Here is an 18,996-nt window from a genome sequence, read left to right as displayed (position 1 = left end):
AAGTTCTGAATCGTCATATGATACTTAAGAATTTCATTCTTCTTCATAGGTATTCAAAGGCAAATTCAATATAGAATCGTAGTAAAATCATTCACTAGAGGCTTAGAATTATTTAACCATTTGATATTAAAATTGTAATAGCTTTTCTCATCAAATAAGCTCATTTTATTTGTTGAAATTATTTGAAAATGTACCAAATGTTATTTCTTCCAAAATTGGGTCGTAGTCCAGTCATAAGGTGTGCGATGGCAGTTTTAGACGAGTTGAACTTGCTTTTATAGTATTCCAATTTTATTGGTCCGTATCACATATTGGATAGTCTATAATTAGAGTAAATATTGTTTTATGAATGAAGATATGATCTTTTGAATTAATACAATAAATATCATATCATAAATGACTGAGTACAGTATGTTAAAGCAGATTGTTGATATCTTATTTGAAATGTACCTTTATGTATATGGCCTTGGAGAAAATGAACACGGCTGATATAAAACATCTATGAGTGTTCGAGATGCTATTACTGTTTATGTCTATTTAAACATCATAATTTTAATTTATGAAGAGGCAGAATAAAGAATGGTAATAAATGAATGAAAAAAAGTGTCAATACATGTACTTTTATGAGTTATATGACTGGAGTAAAATCATATTTGCTGTATCATTTCAAATGCAAATGTTAGAATGGTGACCTGGTTCTTTAGCATGATATAAATGAGGTAGAGTTTGGAAATTGAATGAGATCAAATATATGTCATAATATTACTTAAACAAAGTGCTAAGAAAATTAATTGTTCCATTAAAAATAGAAATGAAGCATATCATGTATTTATAGGATCTAGGGGTGTAATATAAGGGGAAGTATATTTATACAATTAATGCCCATTTACTTGATATTTTTGTTTTTATTGTGATAAGTTATTCATGAATTTCATTGATACAGGTGAGGTGAATGAGACAGATCAAAGACTGAAGTATGTTGGTGTATGTGGTCTCTATGTACTTCACTATCAGATCTTCAGAGTCATAGACAAGAAGGTCTTCAAATCTCTATGGGATGTCTATAAAAAGGTTAGCTTGGATTATGTACAGTTATTCATTATGGCTCATATTCTGAACTCGAATTTAAAGTTGTGATTTAATTATGGACAGCCAGTTGTTACATTGTTACACAAATTTCTACCAGTACAGGGTGTTTTATCAGCTCCTTTGGCACTTAAATCATTCATAAGTGTTTGGGAATTGTAACTAAAATATTATTTTTAACTGCTAAAGCATGGGGAAAGAATAGAGGAAAAAAAAATAACGTAAACAAGGTTATAACATTTTTGGCTTTCCATAACTTTAGCACAAAGTTTATATACCATGGCCTAATATAAACTTGACTTAAAAATATGGGCCTTTGTGTTCCTGCGAGTTTTTTTAAACAATGTAGATGCAAAGAAAACAACTGTATCCAGACAATGTTGTATCAAATTTTTGCCCAATATACTTTATACTATTTGCAACTATTTCTATTTACTGACATTTTTTACTGAATAAAATGTAGTAAAATCATGAAAATATGCTTTTTAAATATTCCTTGCAGCAAAATTTTGGCACATTATATAATATATGCAGTATCAATAGATTTATAGTGTTGATGTTATACGAAATGAGGCAGAGTTTTTAGGAAATTATACAAAATGATGAATGAGCTAAATGATAATTATCCCAAAATAGCTAGTAGCCGAACTGGTTGTAGACGGATTATGATTATACTGTGCCGAATGAGACGTATGGGAAAAGAGCAAAGCGGGTGTAGAGTTATCAACAATTAAATACCTAATATTAGTATACTCTGATGTTGTATTTAGATTCCAGTCATCACAATGACAGCTAACATTTTATGGTCAGCCAATCACTTCTTAATTATGTGTCTGCTTCATCTAATGTATTTGATCTTGTTTGTGGACTATAACACATGTAGATTCCAGCTATCACATTGACAGCGAACATTGTATGGTCGGCCAATCAGTTCTTACTCAAGAGTCTATCGCCTCACGTAGCTCGATTGATCGACAGGAAAGCCCAGCACCATGTTCTTCAACAAACCAGCTTGTTCTTACAACAGAAGAGCCAAAACCTACTCAAGTAAGCAGAGCTGCCAAGCACTGATTTTCAGTATTTAGTATGGAAAAATTTGAAGAATACTGAATTGCTTCATGCAAAATACTGATTTCTAAAGTTTCTGTTTTATGTGTTGTCTAATGGTCATCATCACATATCCCTCTTCACATCCCCCAAACATTCAAATCAGTAGGTGATAGGTCATTTTCTGTGTTTGCCCCAAAATATTGGAATAGATTACCCAATAAACTTAGACAATGTTCTTCTATTGATGTGTTTAAAAAGTTGCTTAAATCTCATTTGTTTTAACATATTGCAAGTAGTGTTTCATTTTGTGTAGTTTTGTTTTAAGTTTTTACCGATTGTATTTGTTTTGTCATTTGTACAGCGCTTTGTAACTTTTGAAAAAGCGCTTAATAAGAAGTAATTATTATTATTATTTCTTTGAAAATATTGATTTTCTTACCAAACTACTGGTTTTCACATCTTAAAATGCTGATATGTTCTTGTTCAGGTTGGCAGCTTAGTAAGTTTGGAAATCTTACTTTATTATAGTAGCACTTGGCCTTGAATTTCAATATTTTCAGGGTCAGGCCATGAGAGAAATAGGCATAAGAAATGTCCAATGCCAATAAGAGGGGCAGTTAGGCAAATCTATAGGGGCATCCAAGGCTATAACTATGGTGGTGTTAGATTAATTGAAGCTTTAATGGCATAGTTTAATAACAGTCTATTGTTGGGTTTCGAAGAAGTGGTGGACAGGGGACTGTTTCATCAACGTTTTTGTCCTACAAGTTGTTGGATCTGGCAACTTTCCTTGATTTTGATTTTCTGAGAAGCACTGCTACTACGGTATCTGTGTAATAAAACGGGACATGATGGATAAAATGTCTGATTAATGCTCCCCTGGTTGATGAAGGCTGACTGTGAACATTGGTATGGGCATGTGGTGAAGGAGGGATGAAATAGGCATTAAGAAAGACTTACATAAAAGAATAATTCTTAGACATTTATTAAGTACCAGGTATGTGTCAATGGCCCGTATTCTGAACTCGGGTTTAAATTAAACCCTGGTTTAAAGTTGTGGTTTAACTATGGAGAGCCAATTGGGCACGAATCCCTAACAGTACACATTCATTTTATCAACTCATATGACACCCAAATTGTTCATAATTGTCTGGGAATGATAACTGAAGTATTTTTCTTTGTTATGAAAGCAAAATGAAACCAAATAGTAAACAAGAAATACACAATAAAAACAGAATTTTTGAATTGTTGGCTCCCCATAAATTTAGCACAGAGTTAGACCGTGGTCTAACTTAAACCTGATTTCAGAATACGGGCCTATGAATCTAAATATTATGCAATGATTGCGTTCTAACAGGGAGGTTCAAGTGTATTACATGCAGGTCTGTTCTTGGATGGTTCGTATGGAATCTAGTCTAACTCAAGCCAATACTGTCATTGAAGACCTAACTCACAAGTGCACTCTCTTCATACATGTGAGTTTACCAGTAGAAAGTAATGTCTCACCTGCATGGAATGTCTTTGATGCAACTGATTTTAAATAAAGTCTTTATTGGTTGACTTGACACGGCTGGTTGGTGTTTCATAAAGCTGTTCTTAAAGTTACGCACAACCTTAGTAACTAACACACTGGTCAAATCTTTATCAAGTTGATAAATAAATGTTTGAATAAACAAATTAATTTTAAATCAATGAGTAATCAATAAGTAAAAGATTGAATGAATGAATTAATGAATGATGAATGAATGAAATAAATAAGTGAATTGATAAATGATCAAATGAATAAACAAGTATGTAAATAAGTAAATGATAGACATTAATTACACTATAATTTTATCTCCAGAGATATTTCCGTCTACAAGGAAAACACAAAGATTTGCTTGTTTTATAGTAAGAAATTATTGATTACCAAAAAAAAAAATTATTAAATCACCAACCTCACTATATTACAGTGAAACATCTGAGAACTTTGAGATATTGGTACCACAACTTTAACCACATTCTTTTATCTTTAACATTCAGGGGTTACTATTCGCCTACAATATCAGCAACCTTGTTCACACTGTGATGAATCTTCATGCTCATATGAACAAACCCATGACTAAAACAGCCGTCCTTGCTCTGTGTAGACTCATTGAGATGCTCAAGGTTAGTATACAATCTGGTATAGAAGTCCTATTTTTTTGCGGTACAAAAGCAACAGCAACAAATAAATGAAATTTGGGAGAAACACCGATCTCAGTATTTCAAAGAAACCTCAATTTTTTAGGCAGAATAAAAATAGACATTCCAAAATACAGTTAAAATGCAAAACTAAATCAAACATCAATATGTTTTAAAACATATTTTGCAAAAAATTTGTTTGTTTTGTCCTGAAAAAACCCCCAGAATTTGATTTTAAAACATCCAGAAACGCAGAATTTACTTTTTAGTTAACAGAAATCTGCGGGCATTTGCATGTTAGCAAAATATTTTCACACCACTAGGACAAATATTCTGACCTGCCTCCATTGATTGATATTTATAATGTTTTGATCATAAAATTAAAAAGCTACTTTCTCCAAATTATAAGTTGCAGATATGTGCTTTGTTGTTATAGGTGTAATGCACACTACTTGATAATAGCTGTATCCTAGTGTTTTTGTCTACTTTTTGATTCCTTTGTCTTTCTTCGTCAGAGCATTGAGCACACCTTCCACCGTCGGACCATGCTTGTAGCAGAGTCTGTTACTCACATCATTCAGCATCTTCAGTTCATGGCCTTGGCCTCTGTCAACACAGCAAAGGTAATAATGGTCAATAACAACTTCATTAACCCTATCTTAACTGGGCTATTTCGGACCAGTATATACTGGGGGGGTCAATTTGACCCCCCCCCCAGATCTCGGCCGCTGATTGCGCAAGCGCGTAGAGCCGGATTTAAACTACAAGAGTGTATAGTAAAATTTTCAAAATTTGTTTTTTAAATATTTTTTATTAATTAATTATGCAAATAAGCATATGAAATTTGCCATAAATTTTTTTTTTGTGTTTGTATTTGCCTTTAACTCAATTCATATAGCTAGTAGAATGCTAATTTTTGGTGGGAGTATCAATTATTACATTTCTAACAAATATCTACAAAAAAATAGTAAAAATATAATTAATTTCTTATGTATTTTATTGTTTCTTTAATTCTTATGTGTTTCTTTGTTATTTCAAACCTTTGTTTTTTATTGTTTTTCCTGATGAACTTTGTCGAGGACCCTGTTGCGGTCATAAATAGCATAAAATAAATCCATTCAAAACAACAAAACTAAAAGTAATCATACATTTATGATTTTTGGTTGAAAAACACAATTTGCATTGACTTTTTACACGGAATCACGTTTTTGAGCAATTTCTGGTCTGACATGCACTTACAAAAACGTTGCGTAATTTTGGAACCGCGTACCCGGGCATCGCAAATTTGGTCTCAAAAGATGCACAAGACTTGAAAGTAAAAAGTCAGTGAGCGGCGCAGTCAAAAAAATTTGTGCGATGGCGTAGTGAAAAAATTTGTTGAGGGGGGGGGTCAAATTGACCCCCCTCCCCCCAGTTTAATAAGGGTTAAAGCCCAGGGCCCGTTTCATAAAGAGTTACAACTATTGTAACTTTACCATTATTGCAATTACCAAAGAAAACCTTGATTGCGATTGGCTGCTGAGCCCTGTTACCATGGTAGTTACCATAATGGCAGAGTTACCTAAGTTTACATCTTTATGAAATGGGTCCCAGGGGTGTGTCTTATAAAAGTTATGATTGATTAAAATTCATTTTCAATTCTGCAATAAGTACCTTCTCAGTTTTCATCCAATGCTCTTGAGACTTGGCACACACATTATAGATGTGCTAGACACAATTTTTTAATGTGTTGGGTATTGCATTTTCATGATAATGGCATATTTTTGCAGTACAAATGAAACTTCATACTGAGTGAACTACTTCCTCAGTTTTCATCCAGTGCTCATGAGACTTGGCACACATAGTAGTCTGGGAGTGAAGATGTGAAAGACAAAATGTTTAAAACTTTTTGATATTGCATTGTCATGGTAACAGCCCAAATGTCAATAAATAAATGTTCCTCACATAAGACCATCAGGGGGGGGGGGGGGGGAGGGGGGTGTCGTTAGTGATAATGTCCAGAAAATGTTGCCCTGGTGTTAGTCTTCATTCATAATGTCTTTGCAATAAAGATATTTTCATCATTATCAAGGAATGTAGTATAATGCCTAGATAACAGTAATACCTATATTCTATGTTTCAATATGAGAATAGAGATGAAGGGAAATAACGTGATAAGACAAACTCTTTATTTTTCAGAAACGTATCATCTCTGACAAGAAGTATAGTGAGAAGAGATTGGATGCTCTGTCTGCCTTGGTGCTAGTGGAGAACGCCCTCAATGGACCATGTATGTACAACCTAACTCTTTGTTATGTTGAGTCTGATCAGTTTGTCTTGTGACAGATATTTGACAAAATTTGAAACCTTTAAGTCCTGGATAAACTAGCTATGAGATTTGTTTCATCCTTTTATGTTACCTCTGAAGGTGCCATATGATAGTGGAATTAGGTTGACATGGCTATTGACTTCAAATCATATCCATTGAATATTCAAACTAATGTTCGTTTTTGTCAAGTGATTTATTCATTCTCTATGTATGATTGAATACATCTAAAATAAAGGAAAAAAAAGATTTGTAGGTACTAAGTTAAAAATTGTTTATAATGATTTCTTTGACGATGAATCTTTATTTGAGATATTTGAAAAGCTGATTGTAGAAGTTTGAGATATTGCTTGAAATCTTGACAACAGCTATGAAATATGACAGTGAAAAGCAATCTAGAGTGTAATTTACTCCTGCAGCTTGCAAATAACTTCATAAAGGTAAAGGGACAAAATGCTGGATTTGATATGGATTGTGTACAATCCTGACCATGTAGAATATTTTTTTTTATTATGATGTGATCATTAACATGCTGATCACATTGATCATTTGTTTTATTTCTGACAGCAACGAAAGAGAGAAGATTGATTGCCAATCTTGCCCTTGCTGTAGGCACTCAAATGGTGAGTCTCATATTGGAATACTTCCATAGTGCTCTTAATTACAATGATCAGAACATTTTAAAAAGCATTAAAATGGACATTCTAAAATCTTTTTGACATGTACTCAGAGTATTTATAAAATTTTTTTATAACCCCAGTCGTAGTGTCACTTATTCAGCAAAATACCTTTATTACTTTATTACTTTATTTATTTATTTATCTATGTGTTTATTAATTAATTAATTAATTCATTCATTCATTCATTCATTCATTCATTCATTCATTCATTCATGCATTCATTCATTCATTCATTCATTCATTCATTCATTCATTCATTCATTCATTCATTCATTCATTCATTCATTCATTTATTTATTTATTTATTTATTTATTTATTTATTTATTTATTTATTTATTTATTTATTTATTTATTTATTTATTTATTTATTTATTTATTTATTTATTTATTTATTTATTTATTTATTTATTTATTTATTTATTTATTTATTGATTCATTCATTTATTTATTTATCAAGTATTTATATATAGGGCTAGCTTCATCAGTGGTAGAGTAACGCTCTGTTTGAGAAAGTGGTACAATATGGCCCTGTTTGAGACAAAATGAAACATTTCAAACAATTTAAAACATTGAGGACAAAAGTAATTTAAGGATAATTTTTTTTTCATTAGTTCAGGTTCACAACTCAGAATTTAAAAAAAAATCTCTCTTATAAGTGCGATAATATACTGTATACACCTTTTTTTACTGAAGCAAAATTACAGTAAATTAATGTGTCATAAATGGCATTTCTCAATAGTTTGCCATAAATATAGCAGTAGTATCATTTATCATAAATGTGGAACTTACATGTACCAATATGCATTAATACTAATAAGGCATTCATATTGTATTTCCATGTAAGTATGAACTGATGTGCAATGATTTTGGTGATAATCTCAATATACATTGTTATTTTTTCACAGAAATGTTTCAAAGAAGATGAGCTTGTGTCTTTCAAGAGTTTAATGAACAAGCTTGCTGCAATAAGTGACCTCAGAACAAGGTAGTATTTCAGTCTATTCAATATCCTTTTTATTGAAAAAAGAATTATTTCTATGTGCAGTAACTTGTTCTCCTTTGAAATGTCCATGTCAAAATGTCTATTCTTGTTTTGTATACTCGTCTTTCGTGATAATTTTAAATTAAGTTTTTGTGTTGAAAATCAAATAAAATATTTCTGTTTCCCTTTCTTTGTTTCTTGCTTTCTCTAATCTTTCTTTATTGCTTCCTTCTATTTTATATTTTGTTTGAATTTTTATTGTTAGGACGACCTTACATATGATAATCAATGTGCTTATCAATAAACGTTCTGAAGAATATGCATTTTCATTATTCGGTTGTTTTCAGATTGAGAGGAATTGTTTATGTAAGCTTCTTCTGTGGAATCTTTCTCTAAAAAAAATTGTGTGCTTATCAATGAATGTGCCACATGTATCTCTAATTGTTATTTGTTTGTTTTCAGGTTGAGAGAGGCGTGTAATTGTAGCTTTCTTTACTGGCATCGTGTAGTCTTCCCTCTCTACCTGGCTGATAGGTTTGAGAATGCAGTAGATGCTCACAGGTTACATGTAAATATTAACCTCCTCCTGCTACCTTTAATATAAAAAATAATAATTTGCTGCCTGGCTGCAGAAAGGCGCTACTATTTACATCTATCTCAAATTCCCATTCCTATTGGTTAGGCAGAAGGTCCACACTTTACATTTCACGTAGTCCCGTACGTCAGCTGCACGGGAATTGAAAATCACAGTGCACATAGAACCTATTGCCCTTCTGCTAGCCAGGTGATAAAATAATCAGTAGTACAACTAAGCATAATGGAAGACCATGTGCATTGAATTTTTCTTTATGTTACATGGCACTTATCTCATTGCTGAAGATGGAATATTGAAAATATGGGGGGGGCAGGAGTTTTACTTTCATTTGATCCATTGATGATAAATATTGTTGTACTGTTATATGGAATTACATTTCAAATAGTTTACTAAGTTCTTGATATTTGTAATGCTTTGTCCGTAATGTAGACATTTACCCTCTCTTATCTCTAGTACATGATGGGTGCCTTAGCAGACTGTGTAGCACCCATGAAGCAGACGAGACATCTAGATACTACTGAAGTGCTATTGGATTGCTTTGATAGGGAAATCAATGGACAACTCAAAGAGGTATGTCTACTGATCAGAAGAAATATTGAAATGACAATAATATGAGTAGTGTAGTTCTGTAGAGCATACACACCATCCAAAGACCCTCATGGCGCTAGCCTAGCAACAGTTCTCTTCTAAACAAACAAGCTACAGTAACTCTTTCATTTGATATTGAAAAATAATTTTGGGACAAGAAAACCAAGCTATCTTTTCATCATCTTTGATGTTAATCAATGCCTTTCTTTACTTGTTGATATTGATAGTGTGTTATATAGCTCTCATGTCTGTCAGATATGACACTTCGGGCGCCACACAATAGTACAACCTGGGCTGTAGCGTAGCAGCCAATGAGATGCTTCAGCATTTCAAGAAATGATTTCCAGTTGGGTACTGATATTCCTTACCTGGATGGGGTGTAGATTAATGTCATGCCAATGGACCTCAGTATTACAATGCGAATGGAATCCCAAACCTAATGGGACCTAAAGACCTTTATCATTCTCATTTAATATGTTGTCACTGTATTTTAAGAGGATTGCTTTCAGAATTTGAGCATACTAAATGATCTTGAATCTTATTTGTCTTGGATATTTGACCTCTCGATCTTAAGAAAACCCTTGAATTTTCATATGATTCAATCTTTGCATTTCTTCTGTAATCTAGCATCTGCTTGAACCACTGTGCCGTGCTGTTGAGACTGACCTTCGTCTCTCAATACACAACCATCTACAACTGGATGACAGGAATCCTTTCAAGGTCACTCTCAAGGACATATCACACTTCCTCAAGATGAAACCTATCAGGTTCTTCAACTACTTCATTGATATCAAAGGTAAGATTACCTTAATGGATTAAATATATGAAGATTCATTAGATTGTTGACGTAACTCTCAGAGACATATCACAAATAACAGTTATGCTCAATTGTACAATTGCTGGTTTCTTTTATGTTCCAGGGCACTGATCATACAAAAGAAGAAGATAGGTTATTCACATTTGAATTCCTTGATTTGACTCGGTTATTATTTTGGTAAAGCGACATTTGCTCTTACGAAAATTGCTCCTTCGCTAAGTTATCTGAAGATATAAGGTGAGGAAAAGGGTTGTGATAGGGTTTTGGTTCAGAATTCGACTTAAGGATTAAGGTTATGGTAAGGTTTGAAACTTGAGATTATATTTGGCTTAATGTGTATCTTTTAAATAGGAGCAGTTGTCGAGGAGCAGATATCAGGGAACCATTCTTTTAATCTTTCAATATCTGAAATGAATAAACACTGTTTTCTATTCTTCTATATGTAGCCCATGTAACACACTACCTGGACAAGACCTTCTACAATCTAACCACCGTGGCACTTCATGACTGGAAGACCTACGCTGAGATGCGCAACCTGGCATCACAGAAATACGGTCTTCAGATGACAGAGGCCCACCTACCTACACAGACGCTAGAACAAGTAAGTAAATTCAAGCATTACAGTTACAACTGAACTCTTTGAAGCTTGGAAAGATGTAGTGAAATAGAATTCCAACTGAAATCAATAGAGATAGATATATTCAATCCAAACATATGTGACTTGTCACATCAAAGGCAGACAGAAGTCACCTTTTAAAAATGTTGTTCTGATTTCTAATCTATAGGGCTCAGTCAGAATGTTTAACCGTCATTCAAACAACTGGTCAAAGCATACTGATTTTACAATGTCAACCATGGGGGGGGGGGGGGGGTTGGGGCACAAAAAGAAACAAAAAACTTTCCCCTAACGTTGCTGAAAAATTTCATTTTGCATCTTTGTATCCATGAAATGCCCATCTCCTGTCCATATTACCTTGAAAGTATTTGTAGCTATATGTTACTCAAGTTTGAATTAATCATATATCACAATCTGTTGTTCTGTGCAGGGTCTGGATGTGTTGGAGATAATGAGGAATATACACATATTTGTGTCAAAGTATCTCTACAATGTCAACAATCAGGTAACATATTTTTCTTTGAATATCTTAGAAGCTATATTATTATTTTGTGATGTTCTTCTTTTTATTTTTTTTTTTGGGGGGGGGTAGTCTCTCATGATAATGAATGTCGGTGGCTCATGAAACACATAAATTGTCCAGAGTTATCTGTTTATATTTTTACTTTTTTGTGTGATTAGATCTTTGTTGAACGATCCAGCAATAACAAGCATCTGAACACCATCAACATCCGTCACATTGCCAACTCAATCCGAACCCACGGCACAGGGATCATGAACACCACCGTCAACTTCACCTATCAGTTCCTACGCAAGAAGTTCTTCATCTTCTCTCAGTTCATGTATGATGAGCACATCAAGTCAAAGCTCATCAAGGTTTGTAGAGTCTCCATAATGTTGTACTCAAATATTGACTTGAGGTTGAGTGTTTGTAGAAATCCTAATGTAGTATGTCCTTGTTTATTAATGATTCTGCCATTTCATGTTTTAATTGTTTTCATTTTATTGTGCTTGTGGAGGTGTGTATGAATTTACCATACATGTATATGTAACACTATAAATTACTTAGATTCTGTCTTAATCTTAAATGTAAGGAAGATATTAGATATGAGAATGAAATAATCAATGCTGTAGGCCTAAGTATAATTGCCTGCTTTGGTGAGAGCCATTCACCCCTTAGAAATTCTCTCCAGCACTTCAGCCTACCCAACGAACACTTATTTCCTCCTTAACATTGCAATTGCTGAATTTTTTTTTATAAGGTTGCATAATTTTGTTTTACCAGTATATTTTGTGATTTGCACATACATTGAATGGCAAATTTCTCATCCGTGGATAATAAATGATCAATTCAATTAAATTCAAGTGTTATTATGCCTTTGAATTTCCATCAATAGAAAATTGCTGATGATAACAATGGGTGTAATTTTCAATGATATGTTTTCCTACTGCACTCAATATCTTGTTTTCTTGTGATTGTGACCTCAACAATCTAGTATGACTATACACTTCAAACAGGACTGTACTAAACAGAAGAAGAAAAAAATATTATATTTACTCGTCAATATTCTTGTTTGCAGGACTTGAGGTACTTCAGAGAGAACAAGCAGGAATTGAATCAGATGTACCCGTTTGACCGTGCGGACAAGTTTAACAAGGGCATCAGGAAACTCGGCCTGACACCAGAGGGTGACAGTTATCTTGATCAGTTCAGGAACCTTCTCAGTCAGATTGGTGAGTATTTTCTCGATAATAATGCCCCAGTCACACCCCAACGAACAAAACCACAAAATGACCGATGATATGCTATTAGAAATAATGTTATAGCTTTGATCAGTTTGGTGTCAGTTTGTTGGTATGACTGTAACCTAAGTTTGATATTGATGTTGAGTGAAAGGTCATTTTATTCCATCTTCTCTGTTTCCTCTCTTTTCATTTTGATATGTGATATACATTTCTCTACATTTGCCAATCTCCACCCAGGTGAAGTAAATGGGTGCCCAGCAGGGAGGAATTCATTGAATGCTTGAGCACCTGATCAGGGTAGCCATGCCACTGCCAGTATAATAGTATGCAGCATTTAGATACGTATTAACCGCTACAGTAACTTTGTATATTATCATCTTTTGAAATTTTCCTTCTGCATCAATTTCATGTAATAATAAGATGGATTATGAGTGGTGATAGAACCAAAATAATACCTCCAATTGATAACAAGTCTGATATGCCCAATTGTAGTCCTTTGTCTGAAATTAAATAATTGTTGATAGTCTACGAATGAGCAACTAGTAAATCTGTAACTGAAAAATAAAAAATGAATCTTACAAGTGATTAGACATGATGCTGAAGTCAAATTTGTTTCTTTCCAGGTAATGCAATGGGATACATCCGAATGATCAGATCAGGAGGACTGAGGTGCTGCAGCAATGCTATCAGGTATGTTTACATCTACAGTGGGCAATTTCAAATATGGTGTTTACTCATGGTGATAGTGTTGGCAAGTTCAGTGTTGACAGCTGGTGTTGGATAGATATTTACACCAGCCACATCACTGACCTCAAAATGAGGCTAGTGTTCGTCCGGATGTCACTAGGTGATTTTAAGTTCAGTGTTGACAGTTGGTGTCAGGGGATTTGCATGGAAAGCTTAGAATGGTTTGAAATAGACTGCTGCAACACCTTCTCTTTGGAATAATTTACCATTTGATCTTTGAAATCTCTCAATTTTAGAGATTATACAACTCCCAAGAATGTTCTGAAATCTGATTGGTTCAAATCAGATCACATGATATTCAGCGAATTGCACTATTGCATCCAAAATGCACTATCCTGCACTCTGACGTCAAAGTGCAGGATAGTGCGAGGTCTGGAATTATGTAGAATTTAGATCAAATATAACATTCGGGGCAACTGAGTAACATGGGGGAGGGGGGTTGTATAAAACAAACAATGCACGCATTCTTGTGCATAGAGGACCTAAATAATGAACTCTGACCGCACTCGGTCCTGCGGACCTCGGTGCAGTATATCCATCGGCTCTTCTCGCACATCGTTCATTATTTGGCCCTGCATGCACGTGCTTACGTGCATTATTTGTATACTTTTTAAGTCTAAGCTAAAGTTTTATCTTTTCTAACATTAATTCTCAGCATTCATCCAAAATCTCCTATGTCGATTACTCTTGCTATATGATTATCAAATATCATTATTATTTTATTAGGTTTGTACCAGACCTTGAGGACATTGTGAGCTTTGAAGAGCTGGTTGGGGAAGAAAAGCTCTCCAGTGAAGTCACACAAGCTGCAAGGTAGGTTTAATTGTGATATTCTTTACCCCTTCTTACAGTCCCACATTCCATCTTTATGATATATTAGTTGTATCTGTATAATAGAAATGATTTGTATTGAATAAGACAGACCAAGAGAACATTGTTCTATTCAATATTGATTAAAAAAAGCATCCATATATAGAAATGAAAACAATATTCATTCCTTTGATTTCCAATCTTAGAAATGTAAATATTACATCATACCTTTATTTTTATTTTCAGTAGAGGATATATTGACCTGTTAAAACTATTATTGTAGGGTTGCGGATCAAATCAGAGCCTTGGTCTTTGGAAAAGTGTTGTTGTTTGCCTGCTGGTACATCTGGTTAAATAGCTATGACGTTATATTTTCATTCGTTTTGTTCTATGTTCAATGTTTATTATTGAACTAACTTTGACACTACTTTAATAGGTCATGATTCACAGAGGTTTGTATTGTCTTTTGTTCATGCTTAGTAATCTTGACAACGTCATCGGAAACCTGACAAAGAACTTTGCTGAGGGAACAGAGTATTTCAAGGTAAGATAGGACCTTACTTCAATATGTGATGTCATAAGTGCATCTTGGCCCCATACAAACCAAGATTCTTAATTATTTTTCTCGCATGTATGATATTTTGTGTAAATCATCATAAAGTTTAGTTTGTCCTCTTTATTTTAATAACTTATCTGATATTAAAAGTTTATATATTGATTAGAAAGAGTCTGAATTTTCAATGTCAAAATCAGATTGTGCATAAAAATTGATCAAGACTTAAATGGATGGCTCATCAACATTTCTTCATTCTTTGTGATGTTTCTTTCACTGAATCTGTAAATGACTGTGGATGCAGATTCAAGTGCGAATGCGTAACTGACCCACAGAGTATTTGGTCCTAGAGTACTCCACTCATTCCATGAATGTCGAAATTGAAACCAAATAATATTGATATATGTCTCTAAAATTAATTTTCCTTTTTAGTAGGATCCTCTGTATATATATATTAAAAAAATCATTGAGTAACTATTGTTTGATTTCTTTGATGGATTTCAGATGTTGGTGGATGTGTTCTCACCCGAGTTTAGGAACCCTAAGAATATGCATCTCAGAAACTTCTACACCATCCTACCTGCTTTGGTGAGTATAAAAAAGAAAAAAATAACACCTCTCCTCAAAATGATGGTGCAGTCACATCAACGAAACGAACTCAAAACTGACCGATGGTATGTCATTAAAGATGATGCAATAGTGTTTATTGATCTAAGGAGCGTTTAATGAAAGGACTTGTTGACACTTTTTATCCAACAAGTCCTGTTCTATCCGACAGTAACCATAGGAACTGTGCTTCTCAGCCAATCAAAATCAAGGAAAGTTGTCTGATTTGACAACTTGTCAGACTAAAATGTTGATGAAATGCTATTTGTTTTTCGTTGTTGTGACTGCGACATGATTGTAACGGATGTGTAACTTCTTTGTGTTACAGTAAAACTAATGAAACTTTCTCTAGACTAAACAACATAATTCCATTATAAAAAAAATCCACTCATGGGAAGAAACAAAAATAGAGGTATATTTATGCCATTTATAGCACAAGAATATGGCATCAGTCGTATGCAAAGTTGTCAGTAACACCTAGATCTTTTTAATAGTATTTACAAAGACCGACTTTAACAAGTAGATATTTCCCAATAAGAGTGATTTTTCCCTATGTCTTGTCATATTACAGACACTTAACTTTGTAGAGTACTCTGTGAGTGCCAAGGAAAAGTTGAATAAGAAGAACAAGATTGGAGCAGCTTTCACAGATGATGGATTTGCCATGGGTAGGTAAAAGATGCATAGCAGTGATGACTTCAGGGGTCATTTTCACATTGACATTGAACATGTTCAGCAAGTGATTGCTAATCATATACATGTTTATTCATTTTTTTTTATATAGCTTATTTTATATTAAAAAAAAAATCATTTTATCAAGAAGTATAGATTTTTCCTATTTCTGAAAGCCCATCTAATGAATTGGTAAAATGTCAATTATGTAAGTTTTACATCTAACATTCTAATCATTTGAATGCGAGCAGTGATAATAATATTCCACTTTTGTATAGCACTTAGTACAGCATATGATGTCTCTAATCTTGTAATCCCTGTCATTGGATCCAGGCTTGACGTATGCACTTTCCCCACTCCCTGGGGAGCCTTCCCAACAAGTGCTTCCTAACTCTATTGCCAGGCATCTGCTTCTTTAAACCCTATTAAAGTCTCATTATTCATTTGGCTCCTTTACTGCATGTTGTTTAGCCAAGCGATCAAATTTGATTGACAATTGGTTTTGAAATGATTGATTGGTTTGTTTGTAGGTGTGGCATACATCCTAAAGCTGTTGGATCAGTACCAGGAGTTTGATTCCCTTCATTGGTTCCACTCAGTCAAGTTCAAATACAACAAAGATAAGGTAAATCAATTTCTAGACTCGAATACAATTTTGCATCACTCCTGATGGGGGGGGGGGGGGGGGCTGGTGCCCTTCTGCTCACTGCTCCTTTCACCGATAACTAAAGAGATAAGCCCAGTCGACTCATTACTAACAGGAGCTCTAGCAAGTAAGGGCACCAGCCTTCTACAGGAAGTCGGTCAGACCAGTGAGTGATGACAAACCAAGATTTAGATTAGATGTGTACTAAAATTCATGAATACTAACATTATTTTATTATAAATCTCTGTTCAGTTTTTGAAAGCATTGAAGGTTGAACAAATAAGTCTTTGGATGCACTTTCAAGGTGTATGATAATTCATCGTCTGGAATAAGAAAAAATAAATAATGAGCATTTACTGTGTATTATTTCAGTCAGGAAATGCTTGCAGAAGCTGAGAGTTATCTTTTTCGTCTAAAATGATTGCTTTCTCCATTAGGAAGCAGTAAGGAAACAGATAGGAGGAGATGAAAAATTACAAAGCACAGCACAACTCACTATCAAGAGACTGGATACATACCAAAGGGTAAGAAAGACTAAGACCACATATCAGGAAACCCATTAATTCTTTGTGAAAATTTTAATTTGGTTTATTTAGTGACAGCTCTCTGTATTTTTTTTTTTTTTTTGCTTTGAAAATGTACCTTTTTGAACACTAACATGTATCTTACAAATTTTAGTAATTGGATTCTAAAATGCTACCCACGGAGATTGTATCCTGAAATTGTCAACACATTCCATTCTTGAGAAGGGGTTTTTGGGAGGGGGGAGGGTGGTTAAAGGCTTACACATTTGTATAATTAGTAATGAATCAGAATAGGGACAGACACTTTAGGGGGGGGGGGTAAAATCAGATTATATTAGATTGAAATAGGCTTTAATGATTATTATAATTTTTTGTTTGTAGGAGTTTGATTTACTGTACTACAGTCTTAGCAGTGCAAGGATCTTCTTCAGAGCTGATAAGACAGCTGCAGAGGAACAGGAAGAGAAGGAGGAGAAGGAAGAGAGAGAAAACAGTGAGTAGAAATAAATTCATGGATTGATTAAAAAGAGATTGCGTTTCTTAAAAATGATGACGATGATGATGATGATGATGATGAAGAGGAGGATTAGGAAGATGATGATGATGATGGTGATGATGGTGATGATGGTGATGATTATGATGATGATGATGATGGTGATGATGATGATGATGATAATGATGATGATGGTGGTGATGATGATGGTGGTGGTGATGGTGATGATGATGATGATGATGATAATGATGATGATGATTATGATGATGATGGTGACAATAATGGTGGTGATGAGGAGGAGCAGGATGATGATTATAGTAATATACTGCTACTGCAAGATCAAGTGGATATGATACTAAATGGGTATAGCCTAACTGAAAATGAAACAAAATGGTAAATGGACTTCATGGCAATTAGACAAAATGGTTCGTAGATGAACTGGGTGTAGACAAACCAACTTAACATAAAGAATAATTAGTGGACTAAGTGGAAATTAGACCAACTGGGCATTAGGCAAAATGAGAATTAGACCAAGTGGAAATTGGACCAATGGGATTTAGCCCATGTGGTATTAGACTATGTGAGTATTAGACCAACTGCTTGTAGATCAAGTGAATATAAATCGCTGTAGAATGAACACACACAAGGAATGTGTTGCAAGTTATTTGCAAGGTCTGTTGCGAGACAGAGGCAACATACATTCTCTCGTGGTATTAAAGAGAACTCTACTCTCGATAACGTTCTAATCATGTTTGTATTGACTTTTATTTATCAGAAGCCATAGAGGGTGCCCCTCAAGAGAGACCAGCCTTACCCGCACCAGCAACGAACAACACACCAGGTAATGATCCTCTGCTATCAGGGATTTCTAATACGGCATTTTGATAAATGTGTATAAGATAATATACTTCTTAACATTAAATTGTTTCTCAAAAAGAATTATCTGATGAAAAGTCATCTGTACAAGATTCCTATGACCCTTATTCTTTTTTTCTTTCAATCTTTATTGATCAAAGACCCCTTATTTAACAGTCAAGGTCTCTTTTAGTTAAAAAATATTCTCATTATTTGATAGCCATATAGAAGAATATATAAAAATAAAATACATTTAGCACGCACCATTAAAGGGTAATCATTACTGCACAGCATGCAAAATGCAACACCATGATAGATAGATATAAGAGGATTAGGATCATCAACAAAATTCAGCAATAATAATGAACATGATGCAACTGAAATATTCAAGACATGGTTGAAAAGGTTAACAGAATGAAGAGTAAAGACAGGCAAGAATATCATTGATTTACTTGAAATAT

The 18,996-nt window shown here is 34.0% G+C and overlaps 1 protein-coding gene across 2 annotated transcripts in view; it reads left to right on the top strand.

Annotated features, from left to right (window-relative positions):
• LOC129255694 (WASH complex subunit 4-like) overlaps window positions 1-18,996 on the top strand; it is a 45,616-nt gene that overhangs the window by 24,382 nt on the left and 2,238 nt on the right. For both annotated transcript variants that reach the window (XM_064096828.1, XM_064096827.1), the window contains exons 12-35: window positions 944-1,071; window positions 1,970-2,133; window positions 3,494-3,611; window positions 4,159-4,284; window positions 4,815-4,922; window positions 6,478-6,568; window positions 7,172-7,227; window positions 8,191-8,270; window positions 8,730-8,835; window positions 9,316-9,432; window positions 10,078-10,246; window positions 10,714-10,868; window positions 11,314-11,388; window positions 11,565-11,759; window positions 12,464-12,617; window positions 13,253-13,319; window positions 14,103-14,189; window positions 14,667-14,730; window positions 15,244-15,327; window positions 15,917-16,013; window positions 16,548-16,642; window positions 17,101-17,187; window positions 17,569-17,680; window positions 18,456-18,521. In XM_064096828.1, coding sequence (XP_063952898.1) covers window positions 944-1,071; window positions 1,970-2,133; window positions 3,494-3,611; window positions 4,159-4,284; window positions 4,815-4,922; window positions 6,478-6,568; window positions 7,172-7,227; window positions 8,191-8,270; window positions 8,730-8,835; window positions 9,316-9,432; window positions 10,078-10,246; window positions 10,714-10,868; window positions 11,314-11,388; window positions 11,565-11,759; window positions 12,464-12,617; window positions 13,253-13,319; window positions 14,103-14,189; window positions 14,667-14,730; window positions 15,244-15,327; window positions 15,917-16,013; window positions 16,548-16,642; window positions 17,101-17,187; window positions 17,569-17,680; window positions 18,456-18,521 — 2,601 coding nt within the window. The remainder of the gene's footprint in view (window positions 1-943; window positions 1,072-1,969; window positions 2,134-3,493; window positions 3,612-4,158; window positions 4,285-4,814; window positions 4,923-6,477; window positions 6,569-7,171; window positions 7,228-8,190; window positions 8,271-8,729; window positions 8,836-9,315; window positions 9,433-10,077; window positions 10,247-10,713; window positions 10,869-11,313; window positions 11,389-11,564; window positions 11,760-12,463; window positions 12,618-13,252; window positions 13,320-14,102; window positions 14,190-14,666; window positions 14,731-15,243; window positions 15,328-15,916; window positions 16,014-16,547; window positions 16,643-17,100; window positions 17,188-17,568; window positions 17,681-18,455; window positions 18,522-18,996) is intronic.

This window comes from Lytechinus pictus, chromosome 3 (assembly GCF_037042905.1).
Source record: "Lytechinus pictus isolate F3 Inbred chromosome 3, Lp3.0, whole genome shotgun sequence".
Taxonomy (NCBI): Eukaryota; Metazoa; Echinodermata; class Echinoidea; order Temnopleuroida; family Toxopneustidae; genus Lytechinus; species Lytechinus pictus.
This window is presented reverse-complemented; position numbering and strand designations above follow the sequence as displayed.